Source organism: Mus pahari, chromosome 2 (genome assembly GCF_900095145.1).
Source record: "Mus pahari chromosome 2, PAHARI_EIJ_v1.1, whole genome shotgun sequence".
Classification (NCBI taxonomy): Eukaryota; Metazoa; Chordata; class Mammalia; order Rodentia; family Muridae; genus Mus; species Mus pahari.
The window spans coordinates 22,000,484-22,022,304 of NC_034591.1; the positions used below are offsets into that span (position 1 = coordinate 22,000,484).

The 21,821-nt window shown below is 47.8% G+C and overlaps 1 protein-coding gene across 4 annotated transcripts in view; it reads left to right on the forward strand.

The window, feature by feature from the left end:
- Dpp6 (dipeptidyl peptidase like 6) overlaps positions 1-21,821 on the forward strand; it is a 900,820-nt gene that overhangs the window by 807,037 nt on the left and 71,962 nt on the right. For all 4 annotated transcript variants that reach the window (XM_021188263.2, XM_021188277.1, XM_021188253.2 and 1 more), the window contains exons 11-12: positions 14,072-14,195; positions 15,740-15,778. In XM_021188263.2, coding sequence (XP_021043922.1) covers positions 14,072-14,195; positions 15,740-15,778 — 163 coding nt within the window. The remainder of the gene's footprint in view (positions 1-14,071; positions 14,196-15,739; positions 15,779-21,821) is intronic.

The following is a 21,821-nucleotide window of genomic DNA, read 5'->3' on the forward strand; positions in this document are numbered from 1 at the left end:
AGGTACCCAGGCCAAATTTTATCATCTAGCTAGCCTGGGACTTCATGTTTCAGTCACTTACAAATCTCCACATTATTAGACATTTCTGGCAGCTCCTGGAAGAACAAGGGCTTGGCCCAGCTGCTCCAGCTCCTCCTGGGAAGTGTTCCCCATCACATGCTCATGCTCTGTTCTCTTCCTGACATTGTACCCTCTGTTCCCTAATGTGTAGTTTTCCTTTCCTGCAGTGAGTCTCTAAGACAGCTGTGCTCATTTGTAGTAGTCTGAGCAACATGGTGGAACCCAGTAGAATTGTGCAGGGGCCTTGGGTGCTTTGGGGTAGGGGATGAAAAGAATGATATTCAGAGAGGTCCATGTCACCTCTCCCCTGCAGAATTCCAGTGAGGGTCTTTTAACCCTTTCTTCAGTGGAACTTGGTGCCATGGTGCCCATGAGAGAAAATGGAGGCAAACCAGGCTTGGAACCTGTGCTCTGTAAAAAGATAACATCTTCCTTTCTCTTCCTACCCTGGACTGGTTTTACCCCTTGCCAGACAGGATTAGGAACCCCAAGCTTAGGTCTCCTAACCCTGAGCCCAGGCAGCTTCCTAGGGCAAACCTAACTCCTGTGGCTCATCACCAGGAAGACCCCTCCATGTGCACTGGCTGAGGAAGGCCAATCATTTGCCTGATATTGTTAACTAAAATGAAACATCTCAGACTATTGCTACCTATCTTTCCTGAAGATTCCTCTATTCCACCATTCCCCTCTCAGCCAATCCCTGCCAAGCCTCCTGGGGCCTGGTCTAGTCAATGTGCTGAATTAATACAGAAAGTCACCTGGAAAATTTCAGCCATCTGTTTGAGTTAATTGGGAGTCTCGTTTAGTCAATTTGGTGATGCTGTTTCCACAGACTTGATTAACTTCAAGGACAATGAAAAATTAGCTATAGTCAGGACGTGAAGTTTGAATTCTAGCTTTCAGGTCTTCTGCTTGCTCAAATTTCTTAAGCTAAATGCAGTAACATGCTTCAAGAACAACCCAAATCTGTGACACACAGTTGCCACTCACTATACCTACAGATTGTCTGTCACACTGCCTAGAGTGTATTTGTTTTTAAGGCTTATTTATTTTTATTTTGTCTCTACAAGTATTTTGCCTGCATTTAGACATGTGTGCAGCACATGTACTCAATGCCTGCAGAGGCCAGAAAAGGGGTTCAGATCCCCTGGAACTGGAGTTACAGAAGGTTGTGAGTCACCATGTGGGTTCTGGGAACCAAACTGAGGTCTTCCTCAAGATCACCAAACACTCTCATCCTCTGAGCCATCTCTCTGGCCCCAGTACGTTTCTCTAAGATCCACATACAGATATCAGAGTACAGTCTCCGTGTGAGCACAGTTGGCATTTGCCAGTCATTCAACCTGACTGTAGGAAGTTAGTAATGAATGAGCATGAAGCCTACAGTGTAAAGAGTGAGACAGAGATTGGGCAAAGTGTCACAACCATGTAAACAACCGTGGGCCTGAGATGAATCATGAAAGTGTGAGAAAAAAGACGCCATTTGCCCAGGTCATAGACTAGACCAGAACTTCTCCGCCTTGAACCTTTTGAGTCTTGTGGGGCTCCTCTGTGTATCACAGAGTCCTGTATCTGCCCTGGTCCCTCTGTACCCACCCCTAGCCATGGATGGAAGAGGCTTCCTGACATCAACAAAGCTCCAGACAAATAAGCCCGGACATGAAATGAGGTTCCCTGTCCACAGACTAGACTCAGTTCTGTGGCCTCAGACATTGCCAGCCTCTCTTGCTGGTTCTCTCCTCCGTAAAAAGGAGGAAAGTTCCCATTATAGAAGTGTGTAGCATAGGCAAAAATTTCTTGCAACCTACTTTTAATAAGAGTTCAACCTCTCCTCTAGCCCACCACCCAGCAGAGATAGTGGAAGAGAAAAGTCTTTGGGATATGGGGGAAGTGGACCTGTCAAGCAATAGTTCTTTGGAGGAGAGCTTGGTCATTTTTGTCAGCAGTTCAGTCCCGTAGCAAACACCAAATACAACACAGCTGCAGACCAGTCATTTAGGCATGCAGACACCACACACAAATGAGCAGCTTCAGTCCAGTCCTCACAGCAGGCAGACACCATGCATGAACCAGCAGGTGTAATTTAATCGTAAAGAAACTGGAAAGCTCACCAAGGCTATGGAAGGGGCAAGCTGCCACAGAAACCTCACAAGCAGTTCTGGGGCAAGTTTCTCTCAATGACAGCATTACCACAGGTTGATCTCAACAATACTATGTAAGGCAAACCAATACATACATGTTATTAAGCACCAAAATATATGTGTCATTAGAGTAGAATAGTGAGGCAGAGCAAACCAAACCAATGCTCAATGCTCTTGCTCCATTTATCTGTAGGATCATATTTATACTCCTTCATCACACATCCTCTCACGTGTCTGCTATTCAAAACATCCTTTCACTTGTCTCTTCTTCAGGAAAATAGTCTTTTCTGTGTCTGCTTTTAGCAAGACATCCTGTATGCCCCAGGGAAAAAAAATCATTTGACATAATTGACTTCCCAAAGAAACTAGTAGTCTTCTGGGTATCTGTCAAACTCTAGGAGGTGGTGCAGGGACCACAGGCCTGGCCCACACAGCCATCAGTCTCCTGGCCTGGAATAGTCTCTGCAGGCACATCTCTCCCCTACTTACCAATGAAGTTCATGTTTATATTGCTAACTGGCTGCTTAGCATCACCACTGGGCATTGTCAATTAAGCGGTCAAAATATGAGTCTCGGGTGAGTTAAGGACTTGAGTTGAAGATTTGATTTAGCTCTAGAGTTGACAAAGGATGCACAAATGTGTCCCGATGGGTCCAGATGACATTCAAGAAGCTGCGTATCTAGAGATAAGTTGGCAGACATGTGGTATTGAACTTGCTTGGTTCCTGCTGCTCCAGCAGGCAGAGTCCAGAAGAGTCCTCTGTAGCAGCAGGGTTAAAAGCTGCCCAGTCAGTCAAAAGCAGTCAATCCAGGAAGGGATAAATCCAGGAAGGGATAAATCCAGGAAGGGATAAATCCAGGAAGGGATAAATCCAGGAAGGGATACTCATTGTAATTTTGCAGGAACTCATTCATCTCTGCAGGAGGGTTGGATGAAATCACCTAACATTTCCAATTGGCCTCAGAAACTGAGCAGTCTTTTGCAAGCTGGAATGCCTGATCCCCTTCCCGCACTCAGGCCTCAAAGCTTCCCCATTCCGGTCTAGGCTACTCCTCCTTCACCTTGAACATCTGGGCCACGTCCTTGACTGCAGCAAGAATGTGTTGCTACCCATCCTTTCCCTTGCCCACCAGCATCGCCCCCACAGTCTCCAAACAGTAGCTACAGTGACAGTTAAACCACAGCGTGTCATGAGGCCCCTGCTTAGAGCCTCTGTGGTTCCCTCCTCACTGGGGGAAAGGACAGTTTCTATAACAGCTAAAGCACTCATCACTCAAACCTTCTACTTGACTGATCTTTCCAGCTTGCCCCAACATCCCTCACTACCACCCCTTCTCCCAAGAAAGCACTTTGTGAGGGCTTGCTCTCCCCTTTAGAACCAGGAGGGCCACTGGCTTTTCTTTATTGACTTGTTACAGTTTCCGACCCACCTGCAATGTGGAGTGGATGAGGCAGGGATGCACGTACGCGGGCGCACACACACACACACACACACACACACACCATTTATAAGTCTATACTACCATTCTGTAGCAGGAAATGGTGTGTTATTTCAGTTCAGGATACATTTGCTGAATGAATAAATTAATTTAAATATTAGAACCAAAGTTATTATTTCTGTAGAATTTTGAGGATAGATTTCTTTATTTGTCCTATCTGAGTATGGAGACTAACATGTAAGCATTAGACATTGGCAAGAGCCTCCATTAAGGAAAGTGAAATAAGGGGGCTGGAGAGGTGGCTCAGGGGTTAAGAGTGCTCGATGCTCTCCCAGATGATGAGGAATTTGGTTCCAAGCATGTCTGTTGGGCAGCTCACAACTGCCTGTGACTCCAGTCCCGGGGGACTCTTGTCACCTTCTTCTGGTCTCCATAGGCAGCCCTACGCATGTGGCATACATATACAGAGACACAAAATAAAAAGTAAAAAGGAATACTTCAAATGTAGAATGTGAAATGAGACCCTTGCCTCACGAAGGGTGTAAAAGGAACTTTTTCAAATGCCTCAAGGAAGAGCGAGGTGGGCCTGTGGGTTAAGACACTTGCAGTCAAGCCGGGCCTGGTGGCGCAGGCCTTTAATCCCAGCACTCGGGAGGCAGAGGCAGGCGGATTTCTGAGTTCGAGGCCAGCCTGGTCTACAGAGTGAGTTCCAGGACAGCCAGGGCTACACAGAGAAACCCTGTCTCGGAAAACCAAAAAAAAAAAAAAAAAGACACTTACAGTCAAGCCTCGGCTGCAAACGTCAACCCAAGTTTGATCCAGAACCAATGCACAAACACTGTCTTCTGACTTCCACACATGCGCTGCAGTGCTCATGCACACACACACAATTTTAAGAAATTTTAATGCCCTTGAAAACATAGGAAGAAGTAGCCAAGAATCTTGGAAGTGCAGGCCTACAGTCAGCAGGCAGGCCTATAGTCAGCAGGAGGACCTACTGTCAGCAGGCAGGCCTACAGTCAGCAGGAGGACCTACAGTCAGCAGGAGGACCTACAGTCAGCAGGCAGGCCTACAGTCAGCAGGAGGACCTACAGTCAGCAGGCAGGCCTACAGTCAGCAGGCAGGCCTATAGTCAGCAGGAGGACCTACAGTCAGCAGGCAGGCCTACACAGTCAGCAGGAGGACCTACAGTCAGCAGGCAGGCCTACAGTCAGCAGGAGGACCTACAGTCAGCAGGCAGGCCTACAGTCAGCAGGCAGGTCTACAGTCAGCAGGAGGACCTACAGTCAGCAGGCAGGCCTACAGTCAGCAGGAGGATCTACAGTCAGCAGGAGGACCTACAGTCAGCAGGCAGGTCTACAGTCAGCAGGAGGACCTACAGTCCGCAGGCAAGCTTACAGTCAGCAGGCAAGCATAAGGCACCAAACACTGTGTTGGTTTCCCTGACACATGGCTATTCTTTGCCTCTCTCCAGTCTGACTTCCTTGTTACTGTATTACACTGGCCCTGTAAATCCTTCCACATGGCTCCCAGGCCCCCAGTTGTTCTATGTGTCATGAACTGTATTAGGCATCAGGGCAATGAAACTCCTCCATGGGAGTGCACAGTCCCCAAAGCTGTGGCAGCCTCCTGCTGAGGGCTGTGAAGAGATGGGGCAAGAGCCAAGTGCAGAGTGAGAAGATCCAGTGGAAGTGTTGGGAGCACCGCATAAATATATCAGGAGCCTGCCAATATCAGAGGCATTTGGGAAATGTGTAAAGGAGAACCGAGAATAGCCCTGTGATGTAAATAATTCATACAAGAACTCCATACACATAAAAATAAATAAATAAATATGTTTTAAATTATAATTTTTTAAACATGGGTATACATTTGGATCTGGATGTAGATAGAAATAAGCCTACTTACAGAGACATGGATGTATTGTAGTTACAAGTGTAAATATAGGTGCCTGTTTGCTCCCTGTTTTTCCCCATAGCCATGTAGAGATTGCGAATGCCCATGAGTGTGTATGTAGCAACCAGCTAACTTACTGTACACCCAGACTGTAGAGAGGGAGTGGTGAGAAACTCTGTTTCCTGGGTCGCTGAGACTCAAATCTTCTCTACCACCAACTCCTCTTCTACACGCAGCACCCATGACACAGCCTATGCCAACACACATGTGAGACTCAGCCTTTCTCCTTTCTGGTTTAAACACAGTGCCACACGGTGGTGGGTCCTGGCTTCTCAGGTTAGGAAGCTCTTCTGGGTGATGGAAGTGACAGTCATTCCAAGTGGGGGAGTGAGAAACTTTTGTCCCATAGATTCACTGCAAAGGACGTCACAGAGTCACTACCAATGACTGGATTAGGCTCCTTCAGTAGTTAAAATGCCCAGCTCATAAGAGTTGGAAATTGGATTCTCAGAAGTCTGAGAATTAGATTCATTTCCAGGGGAAGAAACGGGGAAAATCTGATGTTCAGTGCTGTAACTCAGGTGTCAGGGGCACCTAGAGCATTCTGAGGATGTTGACAGTAGACAGTAGTGAATGGTGGGCTCTTTGGCAAGCCTGAAAATAGAGTAGCCGTCAGCACAAAGCAGCATTGACACCTGAGTATGTCAGCAGCGTTCTGAACAAGTTTCTCCAGACCATGTCGCAAGGCTGGCGAGCCTGTTGGCGGCAAATGCAAAGGGCTTGAGTGACAGCTAGTCTTCTCCCCTGAGCCACAGCTAGCAAATCGGGACACTGGTTTGAGGACATCTGTAAGAGAGCAGGACTTGACAGACTCTGGCCTGCAGTGTGTTTTCACACATCCCTGGGTACATTGAGGTGTGGGAGAGTGAATGTATACCTGCTGACTGCCGATAGGTCAGTGTTTTGTTTAGGTCTCCCTACCGTCTTCCCATCTCAAGGGTCCTGATGTTTCTAAGGCTTCTAAAGATTCCTCACATCCCTCACACTTCCTCCCACAACTCACAGAAACCAAAAATAAGAGGGTGGGTGACTGCTAACAGGACCCCTGGTCCTTTATAGGACCAGGCCTGGGTCTCTAAAGCCAGAGTCCATTGCCACCTGGGCTCCTCTCTGGCCCTCAGCTTCCTTTGGAAGCAGAAGTTCCCTCCTCTTCATTCCCCTCTCAGATCCCCAGGGGTAGGAGATGTATTCACAGGGCTTACTGTAAGCCTGATGCTGTGTTTGGTGCCACCAGCAGGTCTGTTCAGGGACTCGCTGTGAGCGAATCTCTTCCTGGGTCTCCAGGAAAGCGGTTGGAGCTTTGTCTTTTGAGGATCGAGGGTCCCTCTGACTCCTCCGTTCCCATGAATTCTCTGTTCTTGCTATAACGAATCCTGCCAGGGAGCTACTCAACAAATCAGTGTCTTCCTCTGGGGTCCCTGTGCCTGGTAGAGGAATCCTGGGAGTCCACAGCTTCAGAAGGAGCTTGTAATCCGAGGAATGAAGTCCCCATAGGCTGAGAGATCTGCTGCCTCAGGGCAAAGAGACACTGGAGTCCTCAGACCAGGGGAAGCCAGCCATATATGACCATCTTATATAAAAGCAATTCAGGGAGTCAGAGTTGAGTCTACGGTTAAGAAAACTTGCTTCTCTTCCAAAGGACCTAGGTTCAATTGCCAGCACCCAAATGACAACTCATAGCCATCCTTAATTCCAATCCCAGAGGATCTGGTGCTCTCTTCTGGCCTTCATGGGCATTGCATGCACTCTGTGCACAGACATGCATGCAGGCAAAACACCCATACACATAAAATAAAGAATTTTAAGTGGAAAAAAGACTCTTGTATAGAGAAAATACTTCAGAGTAATACTTGGGAGTTAGTGAGTAAATGATATCAGAAACAAAAAAGATTTCCTCTGTGAGACAAGAGCCTGCAGAGGTCACAGCATCATAAATAAGTTGGGTGAGTGAGGGAAATGGATTATAGGCTCTGAGAAGGTCTCTAAGTACTCAGTCACTAAAGTAGGAAAGCCCTGCTTTCCCATGCGTGCTTGGGCTGTGATAAGCAGGATCTTATACACAAGGTCTTGATAGAGTTTGACCCAGAGGTAGTGAGCAGGCACTGTGAACACTGAGTCAGCCACAGGGGAACACTAACTTAAGATCAGATGTGGAAGGTATGGATTCAGTGGAAGGACCCCAGGAGGTCAGAGGGAGCGACTTCCCAGTGTGCAGAATACAAATAGACAGGGTGGAGATCAAATAGACCAATACAAATAGATCGAGATGGAGCTGAGCAGAAGATCTGGGGTCACGGCCAGAGTGGAGGAAATGGAAAGAGGAGAGGAAAGCCAGACACCAGACCTTCCCCTACCATCCTCACAAAGGGAAGATGTGAAAGGTATATAAGTGGCCTTGATGCCAAGCAGGTGTCTATAGGCTATTCACATAGCGAACATAACCAAGATAGTCTAGATGTTTCCTTGGCAACAAGATGATGTCCTGAAACTGGTGCCAAGCTGAGCATGAACAATGTTCTCTCTGGGATCCACAGTGATCACTTCTTCCACCCATACCTCAGAAGTCACTCTCTGTGTTCCTCATCTGTGAAAGAAGGACCCGAGCCCTTGAGACTCTGAGTCTACAAGGCTCAAAATTCTCCTGATATGTTAAAGACTCAAGGGCTAAAAATTTCTTTAGTGAGGCATTGTGTTGAAAGGGACAGCTATGAACACACATTTCTTTTTCTTTTTAATCATAAGTATTTTTTTATTAGATATTTTCTTTATTTACATTTCAAATGCTATCCCGAATGTTCCCTATACCCTCCCCCCACCCCTGATCCCCTACCCACCCACTCCCACTTCTTGGCCTTGACATTCCCCTGTACTGGGGCATATATAGTTTGCAAGACCAAGGAGCATCTCCTCCCAATGATGGCTGAATAGGCCATCATCTGCTACATATGCAGCTAGAGACATGAGGTCTGGGGGTACTGGTTAGTTCATATTGTTGTTCCACCTATAGGGTTGCAGACCCCTTCAGCTCCTTGGGTACTTTCGCTAGCTCCTCCAGTGGGGACTCTGTGTTACATCCAATAGCTGACTGTGAGCATCCACTTCTGTTTTTGCCAGGCTATATCAGGGTCCCTTCAGCAAAATCTTGCTGGTATGTGCAATAGTGTCTGGGTTTGGTGGCTGATGATGGGATGGATCCCCAGGTGGGGTAGTCTCTGGATAGTCCATCCTTTCATCTAAGCTCCAAATTTTGTCTCTGTAACTCCTTTCATGGGTATTTTGTACCCTATCCTACGGAGGAATGAAGTATCCTCATGTTGGTCTTCCTTCTTTTTGGTTTTCTTGTGTTTTGCAAATTATATCTTGGGTAGTATAAGTTTCTGGACTAATAGCCACTTATCAGTGAGTGCATATCTAGTGACTTCTTTTGTGATTGGGTTACCTCACTAAGGATGATATCCTCCAGATACATCCAATTGCCTAAGAATGTCATAAATTTATTGTTTTTAATAACTGAGTAGTGCTCCATTATGTAAATGTACCACATTTTCTGTGTCCATTCCTCTATTGAAGGACATCTGGGTTCTTTCCAGCTTCTGGCTATTATAAATAAGGCTGCTATGAACATAGTGGAACATGTGTCCTTATTACCAGTTGGAACATCTTCTGGGTATATGCCCAGAAGAGGTATTGCTGGGTCCTCCGGTAGTACTATGTCCAATTTTCTGAGGAATCACCAGACTGATTTCCAGAGTGGTTGTACCAGCTTGCAATCCCACCAGCAATGGAGGAGTGTTCCTCTTTCTCCACATCCTCGCCAGCATCTGCTGTCACCTGAATTTTCAATCTTAGCCATTCTGACTGGTGTGAGATGGAATCTGAAGGTGTTTTGATTTGCATTTCCCTGATGATTAAAGATGTTGAACATTTTTTCAGGAACACACATTTCTTTGTCCCTCTTTCTATCCATGCCTGTGCTCCAGGAAAGAAAAGACAACCCTCAAATGAACCTAACTCCACTTTATTACAAAGTTTACAAATAAGTGATCTGGACCAGTAGACTCTAGGAAGTTATAGTGACTGTGACCTAAAACATTGGGTGCTCTGCCATCCTAGTACTGAGGATATAGGTGGGATGTGTTCTAACTGGATCACAAGGGCAGAGAGAGACAGAACAAGCCACCAATCGGCTGGGACCTTGGTTTGATGGAGGACTGTGAAGAGAGAGACAGAAATAAATATCACCTTTCTCCCTTCCCTTTAACCTCTTGACACTGCCCCTATAGGGCAATCAGAACCCCTCCCCCACCGCACCATCTGTCTTAGTTACATTAGCATTTAATTGGAGGCTTGCTAACAGTTTCAGAGTTAGTCTGTGATCATCATGGTGAGATGTGTGGCAGCAAGCAAGCAGCCATGGCTCTGGAGCAGCAGTTGAGAGCTCACATCTGATGCAAAAGTTGCCAGCAGAGAAAGAAAGTGACTCTTGGCATGAGCTCTTAAAATCTCAAAGCCCACCCTCTGTGACATACCTTCTCCAACAAGGCCACCTCCTAATACTCTAAGTATTCTACCTACTAGAACCAAACCCTCAAATATATAAGCATGGGGTGGAGGCGTCTCATCCAAAGCACCACGCCATCCACGCAGGTGAGTCCCCAACCCCAGCACAGAGCAGAATGAAGGAGGCAAAGACACCTGCAGGGAGACATAGGAAACACCCAGCATGCCCTCATATAACACCAGTAATCTGTCTAGGAAATGCTTAATGCATATTGATGGACAGTGGACTAATATGAAGCCTGTGTGGCTAGATGTGTGATAGATAGATGGAGTGGGTGGATGGATGGAGTGGGTAGGTGGATGGATGGATGGATGGATGGATGGATGGATGGATGGATGGATGATGGATGGATGGATGGATGGATGGATGGATGGATGGGGTGGGTTGACAGGTGGGTGGATGGATGGATGGATGGATGAATGGATAGATGGATGGATGGATGGATAGATGGATAGGGTAGAGTAAGGTGGGATGGGTGGAGTATGGTGGGGTAGGTGTTTTGGTGGGTAGATGGGTGGATGGGTGGTTAGATGGATGGGTGGATGGATGGACATTGTGATAAATAGATAGGCTTTTGCTACACTAAACTAGCATACACAGAGGGCTGCCATAAAAATGACTCTGCCACTCCTCAATGGATGCTTTCACTGCTGCGTCATTAACTGTTGAATACAGAGCCCACAACTGCCAAAGCATATTCTCTGTGACACCAGCTCTTTACACACCCTGACAGCCAGCCCTTCTGTATATCCAGCCCCTCTGATAGAACAACAAAATAGAAGCATACTTCATTCTTGGTCCTCAGTGATGGAGAAACTACTGTGAGGCATTGAATAGCCATCTGTCTGAATGCACTTTGTCTGGCCTGCATAGATAGATGCATGGTAACTCTAGGAAGACCCAGACAGGACTGTGAACATCTCTGCAGGCAACATTGTGCTCAAAGCTGTCCTCTACTAAAGCATATACCCTTAAAAACAAATTCCTTGCCAGGCGGTGGTGGTGCACACCTTTAATCCCAGCACTTGGGAGGCAGAGGCAAGTGGATGTCTATGAGTTCAGGGCAGCATGGTCTACAAAGCAAGTTCCAGGGTAGCAAAGATTACACAGAGAAATCCTGTCTCCCTCTCACAGTATGTTCTGTCACAGCTTGATGTATGAAACATCATCATTGCTTTAAGATGCTGGAGTTAAGTGTCAGCTCTTTGTGTCATAAGATCAATATACTTTGTCCCTTTCCCCCTTTATTGCCACAGGCTGTCAGAGCCTGTGCCAGAACCCGAATAGCACAACGTGACATGGCACATTAACCCCTATGAGAGAGACAATACCCATTCATATTTTATGGCAAACAATGGACTTATCAAGAATTCATCCACTGCTCACCAGCAAAGGCCTCCTTGCTCTGATCTGAAGGCATCTCCTTAGCCAATGTGCAAGTGCCCCTCCCACATGCTCAGAGCCTGCTCCCCTCTGGAGCTGGAGTTAAAGGCCTACTCATCCAGCCTCCATCCTACCTGTGAGCTAGTGCCAAGCCATGAGTGCCTGCATTTTTTAAGTAGGACCCTGCTTTCCACAGCAACTGCTCTGAGTACTGTGTGTCAACTCTGAGTGGACATCATCATTTAGGTCAGAAAGACCGTCAGAAACCTTTCCAACTTGGGCCTGGTGGAACAATTCCTGCAAGGGAAGGTGGTGAAGCAGGAGATGCTCTGCCATTGAGGAGGCAGTGACAACTTCCCATCACCCCCTAATTCCATGCCTTCCTTTCTTGTGGTTTCTGATAACCGCTGAGTCTGATTAATGCTGTACAGACACTCATGCTTATGCGGCTGTTCGCCACTCTCAACATTCACAAGTGCATCTGCAAAGCGGGCTTCAAGGGGCTCTCAGGGCTGATGAGATGGCTCTGTAGGGGACAGCAGTTGGTGCCCTTCCTGAGGACTCAAGCTTCATCCCCAGCACCCACATGGTGGCTCCCAACCATTTGTAACTCCAGTTCCAGGGAACTGGTGCCCTCTTCTAGCCTCTGCAGGCGCCAGAAAAACACATAAAATAAAATAGTGTGCTTTTTGTCCACTCAAGGAATCCAGAAATTTACCTGAAGGAGATGAAACTTCAAATAATGTTGATAACAAGTTCAACAAAGCTGTTTGCATCAAAAGAATAAGAAACATTCCATACTTTATCCAGGCACATTTGTCCAGAATATTTAATGAGATGAGGAGTCACCAAACAAGCTCTATACTTCAATAACTTATGTACCTGTTACTAACATTCAAACGAACAGTCAATATGGATGGAAACTGCTGAGAGTCAAATAAAGTCATAAAACTGAAAAGAAGCGGGGGAGAAGTAGCAGCGTTGCTCACAAGAACCATGGCTTCCTGTTGATGCGCTCACTTGCAGATGTGATGGCGCTATCACACACAGGACTCCCACATGCCTCTCTGCCTTGGCGTTTGCAGCCACAACAGAATGCTCCCTCTCCGCCAGAGTGCTCCCTCCTTTCCACCAGAATGCTCCCTCCTTTCCGCCAGAGTGCTCCCTCCTTTCTGTCAGAGTGCTCCCTCCTTTCCGCCAGAGTGCTCCCTCCTTTCCGCCAGAGTGCTCCCTCCTTTCCGCCAGANCAGAGTGCTCCCTCCTTTCCGCCAGAGTGCTCCCTCCTTTCCGCCAGAGTGCTCCCTCCTTTCCGCCAGAATGCTCCCTCCTTTCCACCAGAGTGCTCCCTCCTTTCTGTGCCAGCTCTACCCCAGCTCCCTCAGAAGGCTTATACTTCCCATCTAGCTTTGTCCTCTCCCTGAAATGCCTCCCAGTTTGTCTACGAACGTTCTACAGCACTGCATCAGTCTAGCAGAGCATCTGCCCACGCAAAGGACACTGATTAGGGACAGGACTGGAAATAGAGACCTGTAGTTGGATGAAAATTCCACCTAGTTATACAACATATTTCGTTCTATCTATCCACCACTGTCCCCCCCCCAACTTCCCATCACCCCCTAATTCCATGCCTTCCTTTCTTGTGGTTTCTGATAACCACTGAGCCTGATTAGTGCTGTACAGACACACATGCTTATGCGGCTGTTCGCCAGGGCGTGAGCTACTTATTATCAGTTATATCCCCAAAGGAGAGTGACTCCCTCAACAGCCTTCAATTGCTAACAGTCTATGTGCCAATGGCGAGGCCAAGGGTCCTCTCCCTGGTCCATGCTGGATGTCGGCTGGCTGGATCTTGCTCAGGCCTTGTGCAGGCAGGCACAGCTGCCAGGAGGTCAGCATTCCACAGCTCCCCAGTCTGCTCTCAGGAGTCTCCCCCTCCCCCGAGCTCCCAATAGTAACATAAGGCCACTCTGAGCATGGTGGTGTTTTCAGGTTTGGGTAAAACCCAGCATGTGGTTCCCAAAGCTTGGGAACAGAGCCATCGTCCCCAATCCTGGCTGTGTCTTCCTTAAAGAATGAAGAAAAAGAACTGAGCCCTCATTAGCCAGCGTTGGAGTCTCTGCGGCTTGGTTCTCTGAGGATCCCCTGCACTGCCCCTCACTCAGGACTCCTTCTCCCTTGCCCTCACATGCCCACCTCTCTGCCAGGTCCTTCTTCTCTCAAACAGCCAAAGTGTAAGCTTTGGCAGGACTATGATGTGAAACTGAAATCAGTAGAGCCCCAACCAGAGTGTGTAACATCCCTCCAGACTGCCAGGCCAACCCCAGTGACCCAGCCTTCAGTTTTAAGAGCCCAGCTGGTGGCAGATAGATGTTCCGTGTTATCTGACCACCCATAAGGACATTGACCCCACATGTGAATGACCCCATTTCAGAACCCCACATCTACACACACTGACTGCTGTACACCGAAGGGGTGTAGCCATCTTCCGGTGTTCGTTGGACCTGCTCACACTCTTGTTTGTGTTCTCAGGGAATATTACATCACCATGGTGAAGTGGGCCACCAGCACCAAGGTCGCTGTGACCTGGCTGAACCGGGCCCAGAATGTGTCAATCCTGACCCTCTGTGATGCCACCACGGGTGTCTGCACTAAGGTACAGTACTGAGACAGAGAAGGGGGTGAAGGGATGGCCATAAAATAGAAGGTGTCGTCCAAATCCTGCTGGAGCAATGTGAAGCCTAACTTAGCTCTGTCATTCACACTATGTCCAGCGTCTGGTTTGGTGCCACCTGGTGGCCAGATCAGATATTGCTACAAGATCGGGGGCACTTTAGAGGTGCAGCCATTAATCTCAGGGGCAAGGGTCTGTTTCCCTTCACACTGGCTGCTCTCCTGGGAATACTGCTCTCCTTGTTTTCTGTTGCTCAAGAGGGGACTTGGCCAGTACCTGGCCCTTTCTCCCTTGCAACACTGTAAAGCCAGGTACCCCAGCACAGGTAGGGCAGGTCCAGGCCGACCCGCAGTGTGTCTAGGAACAGGAGCATCCCAGGGCATCCTTTCTTCCTGGCCAGGCAGCAGACTCTCCCCTCTGCCCTACAAGCCAAGCTTCTACATTGCTGAGCCGCAGCCTAAGAAAGTCACCTTGTATTGAATTTAAAAGACCAATTGACACTCTAGACAGATCTTCTAGAAACTTTTTTTTACCCTAAGTTTCTATTTTACCTAGCAAGAAGCATGAGGCTTGCCTACACAGGTTTACTGAGAGCTGTGAGCCCTACCCAGCATCTCTCAGTACACTGACAAGGAGGTTCCCCAGGAGGTTGCAGTGACCTGCCCCTGCCTCTGACACCTCAAGTTGGCCTGACATTTCCCTATCATTACTGGCAGCAATTCTAGGTGTTTCTGATGGGCTTGCTGGGGAGAGAAGAAACTCAGGCAGAGCCCAGTGCTGGTCACCACTGCTGAATGTCCAAACCTTCTCTGTGCCTGTCCTGCTATGCCCATCATGCATTAAAGAGCAGCCACTGCCACTGCCACTGCCACTGCCACCCACAGTCAGGAGCAGCACCAGCCTGGTGGCATCTCAGGTGACAGCAACCAAGCAGAACACCATTTGATGGTTGCGTGATTGGTTTGTGTACTTTCACACACAGCTCTGGAGAGCAGCTTTCATATATGCCTTGCCTCTTTTAACTGGCTTTGTTTCTTAAAATTATAAACTGCAGTTTTGATCCACATGTCTACTAACATGCATTGCATGCACGCGCACACTCGCACGCACGCGCACGCACACACACACACACACACACACACACACACACAGTGCAGCATCCGAGGCATCTGAAGCAGCCTAACAGGACACACAGCCCAGTGGTGACTGCTAAGGGGACACATGCCCAGCTCATATGACACCACATGCACACAGGCTGGCCAGTGGTACCCACCAAGTGTTATGAACACCATTAGCTTCCACAGGCTGCTCACTGCTGTGGATTGCCCTGCTTGTTAAGGACAATGGCATTCTTCTTGCCTGAGGACACTTGTGCTAGGATGTGAGCCACAAAGAGGGATTACTGCCACACTAAGTCTCTGTGGCCACTGTGTTCAAGGGTAGCTGCCACATAGGTAAAATTAAACCATTCTATGTATGGTGCACACAAACAAAGAGCCCTTTCTAACGGTCCAATTCTATTTCAGAAACATGAAGATGAAAGCGAAGCCTGGCTCCACAGACAGGTAACTCCACACACCAGCCGCCCCCCCCCCCCGCATGCTCCCCTCGCCTCGACACGGGTGGGTACCGTGGTTTCGTACAAGGAATCACTCGGGGATCCCCACCTGGGATCATCCAAGCGCATGTGCTACTCTGACTGGGACAGTGTGTGTCCAGCCCTCTTCATCATCCCGAGAAGCTTGCCGGCCATGCTGTAGAAGTCAAGTTTCCTGGAGAGTAGTTTGGAAGCCACTTTCCCCAAAGACAATGATGGGATAGATCTCACCTCCCAGCCAGATGACGCATTTGGTGACCTGAACATCGTGAGCCCAGAAAAGCCCACTACTGCCCAGATGAGGCCTACAATGACTAAGCAGATTAAGGTGTGGTTGGTACTCCATTCATTCTTAGGCATGTGACCTCCCTTGGGGAGATTTCCTCGTCAGAAGAATCATCCCTGAGATTTTGTTTTCCATTCCACAACTCAGGCTCTGGCAGCTGAAGATGAGAAGAGGTTAGGGGTTTGAGGTGTGGCTCACTGGTAAAGCTCTTATGCGAGCATCATGCCCGAGACCCTTGGCCCAGTCACCAACACTGAAACAGAGAGGTCGGTCAGTCCGTGGAGATCAGGAGGGGCTGAAGAGGTGGCTCCATGGTTAAGATGCAAACTGCCCTTGGCAAGGACTGGAGCTCACATCCCAGCCCCGGTACACAATGGTCAAAACTGCCCGTGACTCTAGCTCAGGTGATCAGACACTCTCAGACCTCTGAGAGCCTCACACTCGTGTGCACAAACCCCTACATCATTTTAATTAAAATTAAATAAACTTTAAAACTAAGAGCTGTCGGGAGAAGCCAGGGCAACCCACCCTGTGATACAGTTTTTGAACGAATGTACTCCGAGAACGACCCCCTTAGCACTGGCGTGTTCTATTGATTCTCTTGTCTCTTTCCACACTCTTGTGTTAGAAAGAACAAAGTTCAAGGAACCTACTTCTCTTTTATTCCACCTGAGGAATAAAAATATCTTCAAATCCTGTAAGAAAAATCAAAACAGATTTGAATCCAAAGAGTCATTGCAGAGAGAGCTCGGGGGTTGCTCTAAGGCAGAGCACTTGTTTTGTGTGTACAAGGCCCCAGGTTCTATCCACAACAAAGCAAGGAAGCAGAACTGTGACTAAGAAACACAGGCGTTTGTTTTTATTGACATGAAAGGTTCTATCCATGAAACTACACCTATCAGCAGCAGCCCTGTAGTACTTACTTCTCCATTGCTATGAGAAAGCGCAGTGACCACAAACAACCTCTGAATGAAAGGGTTTGTCTTGGCTTATGGTTTCCAAGGGGAAAAGCATCCATAAGGGTGGTGAGGCATGACAGCCAGCAAGAGGGGCATGTAGCAAGGACAGGAAGCTGAGAGCCCATGTCTTCAGACACAAACACAAAGCAGAGAGAACAGACTGGAATGGGATGAGACGGTGGCTTTCAAGGTCTGCCCCCCAGCGACATACCTTCCCAGAAGCTGCAGCGCCTCCCCAGACACTGCCACCCCTGAAGATGCACTGAGCGCCAGCACTCCTCTCTCCTTCTCTCTCGCTATGGATGCAATGAGATCAGCTGTTCACATCCCCACTGCCTAACTGTTCCTACCATGATGGACTGTACTGTCAAACTGTATCAGAACAAACCCCGTTTTCTCTTAAGTTGTTTTTAGTGAGGGCATTTTATCACAGAAATTTTAAAGTGGCTAATACATATAAGATATGGGGTTAATACTTAAATGTATGAAAAATTAAGACAGCTTAAACATTTTAAGATGTCTTACTTTACACATGTGTGTGTGCCGTGGTGAATGCAGTATTTACAGAAGACAGTAGAGGGTATCGGATCCCTGGGAGCTGGGATTATGTACAGGCAGTTGGAAGTTGCCATGTGGCTCCTGAGAACCCACTTGGGTCTCTGAAAAACAGCCAGTGCTCTTAATTGCTGAGCCATCTCTCCAGACCAAAGAGATAACTCACTTTTAGAGAAAAATATGTATGGCTCTATTTTAAAACAAAAAATTCTGAATATGCATGTCTCTAAGAAAGATGACACAAATGATCAGCAGATACATGGAGGAAAACGTTCATCAGTAATCACCAGAAAAAAATGCAGATTGAAGTCACAAAGTGAAAGAACATCATAGCTGACAGAATATTATCTAAAGACAAAAGATGTGTATTACAGAGAATGTGGGAAGACAGGGAACGCCCACTCCTGTTGGCAAGAACGTAAGTTAGGAAAGTCTCTGCAAAAAATAGTGTGGGCTCCTCAAACAGCTAAGAGCGCAGCCCCACTCCTGGGTTCCTCAAACAGCTAAGAGCGCAGCCCTACTCCTGGGTCTGTATCCAAAGGAAAGGGAACCAGAATGCTAAAATGACTGCTGTGTCAATGCATCACAGGTCACAACAGCAAGGGACAAAACAGGGAAGGAGATATAAGGTGCAGGAAGCAAGCAAAGGTAAAGCTAGGAGATATTGTGACACGCAGCAGAGCCAGGCGTAGAGGGACGCAGGCTATGTGTGTCAGTTACTCAGCTCCTTGTTGGCAAAGTACTGACAGGTGTAACATAAGCAAGGAGCAGTGTATTTGCTCAGGGCTCTATCGTCAGGGATACAACCCTATGATAAACGCTATGGCAGCAGGAGCACGAAGCAGCTGGGCACATGACAGTATCCACAGTGAGGCAGTGGAGAGGTGGCATCCTCCTTTCTCACTCTTTATTCAGTCTGGCAACCCAGGCCGCAAGATGGTGCCATCCACAGCAAATCTTCCAGCAATTAATCCTGTTAAACAACCTCGCAGACAGACCCATAGTTGCACTAGTATTTTAGGTGGTCCTTAATCCAGTAAAGTCGTCAGTCAATTTAGCCACCATTAGCTGCATGTTCTCATTTAAAGGACAGAACGGGTGGTTACTGGGAATGTGTGATGGTGGAGGTTGGTTGGTTTCAGTTCATTCAAGGAAAGTAAGCTCAGGAGATTCTAATACACAGCATGGTCCAATCATTAACTTACTGTGTTCTTTACAATGACATGGAGCTAGAGAGAAGGCTCAGTAGTTAAGAGCACTGGCTGCTTTTACAGAGGACCTAGGTTCTATTCCTAGCACCCGCATGTCAACTTACCAACCCTCTGTAACTCCAGTTCCAGTGGATGCCCTATTCTGGCCTCCAAGGGCTCGCGCATGCCCATGGTACACAGAAACTCATGCAGGCTCACACACATACACATAAAGTTAAAGAAAATAAAATTTATAAATAGAGTCTAAACTGTATTTGACATGAAAAAATTATGGTGTATGTATTCATTACCCCACTTGGTCATTCCTGAATGCCTACACATTGCAAAATAATCTTTGTATTTGATAAATATAAGTTGTTGGTTTAAAATGTTCAGCTATAAAACATGAATCAGCTACTCTCCTGCAGCATATGTTGTATGTGGCATGCACCAGGATAGTGATAGTTTTATCAAGGTGAGTAATACCCTACTTTGTGGGTATACCTCAAGGGCCTATTGAAGGAGCCCCACCCTTGGCAGCTGTGGGTGCTACACCACTGAGGACTGAAAAGAGCAGACACAAAGGCCCTGTGGCGTGTGTCTGTCCCTCTAAAATATGCAGCATGGGTGCATCCGAAGAAACAGATCGGCTGGGGGAGGGGCAAGTGTATGACATCATGAGTGCACTAAATGCTCCATTTTGTTAAAATGTTGTGCTTGTAAATTTCACCTCAGTAGTTTTTTGTTTTGTTTTGTTTTGTTCTGAAATGAACCAACCAGACTGTAGCTCTTGGCGATGTTCCCATCTAGACAGGGAGACGAGATGGCTCATAAATCCCAAGGCATAGGAGCGAGTTCGACTCAGGAGCTGTGTTTTGGTGTTCAGCCTCTGACAAGAGAGAAGCCAGGAAAATCAGGGGCAGGGGACAGGGGACAAGCACAGGGATATTCAGGCCGGGTTCAAAGGGAAGTGCAGGCTCCAAAGAAAGCCAGCTAACAGTGAGTTTGAGCACAGAGTAGACACTTCAGTGTCCTTGCACCCGACCCCAAGGGACTTCCCCTTTGGAAGCAGCTACTTCCTATCTGGTCTCACTCTGGACCCTGGATGGACACATGGCCTGGTCCTGGGGGGGCCTGGGGAGACACCCTCCAGCGCCTCCACTTTGCCTCCTCTTCAGCATGGCAGAGTGGCCATAGCCAACACCAGCTGCATTTCCCTGCTTTCTGACTGAACAGCTTACAATGTGAGAGAGAACCACAGGCACAGGGTGTGAACACGGAACTCCCAAACTGCTCTCGGGAAATCAGACCCTTTACCAGCAGCATGACGAGGAATAGTAACACTAATTGCTTTTACCATTTTAAAATGTACATTTCTAGCTAACGGAACAAGTGCTTGATTTTGAAGACACAATTGCTTTAAATGTGCAAGAAACCAGAACTAGAAAGAATGGCTGCATGGTCTTGTGAATGCCCTCAGTTTCCACTTCATGCAATGTTTTATTACGCTCTCTGTGAGAACACTCCTCTCATCAGGCTGCCCAGCCATTCACACAGGACAGACGTGTTCCATCCTGAGCTGCTGTGAGAAGCTTCAGTGAGTCTAACCATCAACACACTGTAAAACTCTATGAGAGCGTCAGGGCTGCCATGACAAGATATGGTGCATCTGACTACCTGCCTACGTACCATGCTGTATAAGGGGGTCATACTCAAGCTCCAGAGAAATCCAGTTTTAAACAGCGACCCATTGCATCCTTTTTCCCTAAAGGGATTCATGGATACCACTTTCAAAAATGATCTGCATCCTTCATGGTGATGTGGTGCTGCAGGGCAACATAGGAACCCTGTGTAAGGCTGGGCTGCCACTGCCACCAGCTGCCAGGAAGCCTCTGGCTGCTCCTTCAGGGTATCAGACATTTCTTATCAGAGGCCACAGGCTTGACCCAGGGAGATAACACTGAGGCCACACCCTACTGCCCATCCACCTCCTGAGTGTTGCAGCAGCTTGCTGCTCAAAGCCCAGAAGACACTGCAGACCCAGGGAGATGCTGTCTGCTCCAGGTTACCAGCCTCCCCATTGCGGTGTCAGCAGGATGGTTGGCACTGTGCTGGCAGCCTCGAGTTGTCATAGCCATCTGCATGTCCAAGCTTTGTTGTCGTCCCTTCTTTCCTTCTCCTTCCTGAAGCCTCACTACGGGCCCCACAGAGAACCCCAGGAGCCAACAAGGGGGCACATATGTGTCTACTCTTACCAGGAACTCTCTTCTCTGAGGATATGCTAGAGAAATAGTAAATCTCATCTGCCCACATGCATGGCCATTACTGCTGCCAGACTGGCAAGTTGTCACTGGTATAAACCCATGAGGGCCTCCAGGCTCTGCACCCTTGGGTGTTGAAGTCAGAACTGCAGCCTGGCTGCTAGTCTTGTGGGTGAGTTTCCAGCTGTCTTACATCTTTAGCTAGATATTTGGTCTTGTGATTTCAGACTTTGAGCTAGAAGGTCAGAGGACAGAAGCTGTAGAAGAAACTGGCAGACACCATACAGAGACTGCATTCCTTGAAGGTCTGCTGCGGAAAGAGCTAGCAGTCAGGCAGCATAGCAAGGAAGTCAGAATCCCTCAATATCAAACCAGAGGCAGAACCTGTGTTCAAATCCTGGTGCCCAGGAAACTTTATCACTAAAAGTTTATTTACTAGACTGGAGCGAGAGCTCAGCCAGTAAGGAGCTTGCAAGCATGCAAACATGGAGAGCTGAGTTCAACCCCCAGAAACCACACAAATGAACACAAGGCATGGTGGGATATGCTTGGAACCCCAGCACTGGGAAGATCCCTGGGGCTCACTGGCCATTCAGCCCCACCAAGTCAGCATACCTCAGGCACGGAAAAGGAAACAGGAAACAGAAAACAAAGTAGACAGTGTCCTGAGGGAGAACTGCCAAGATTGATCTCTGGTATCCAATGTACACACGTGCACACGCGCACACACACACACATGCACACACACACACACACACAC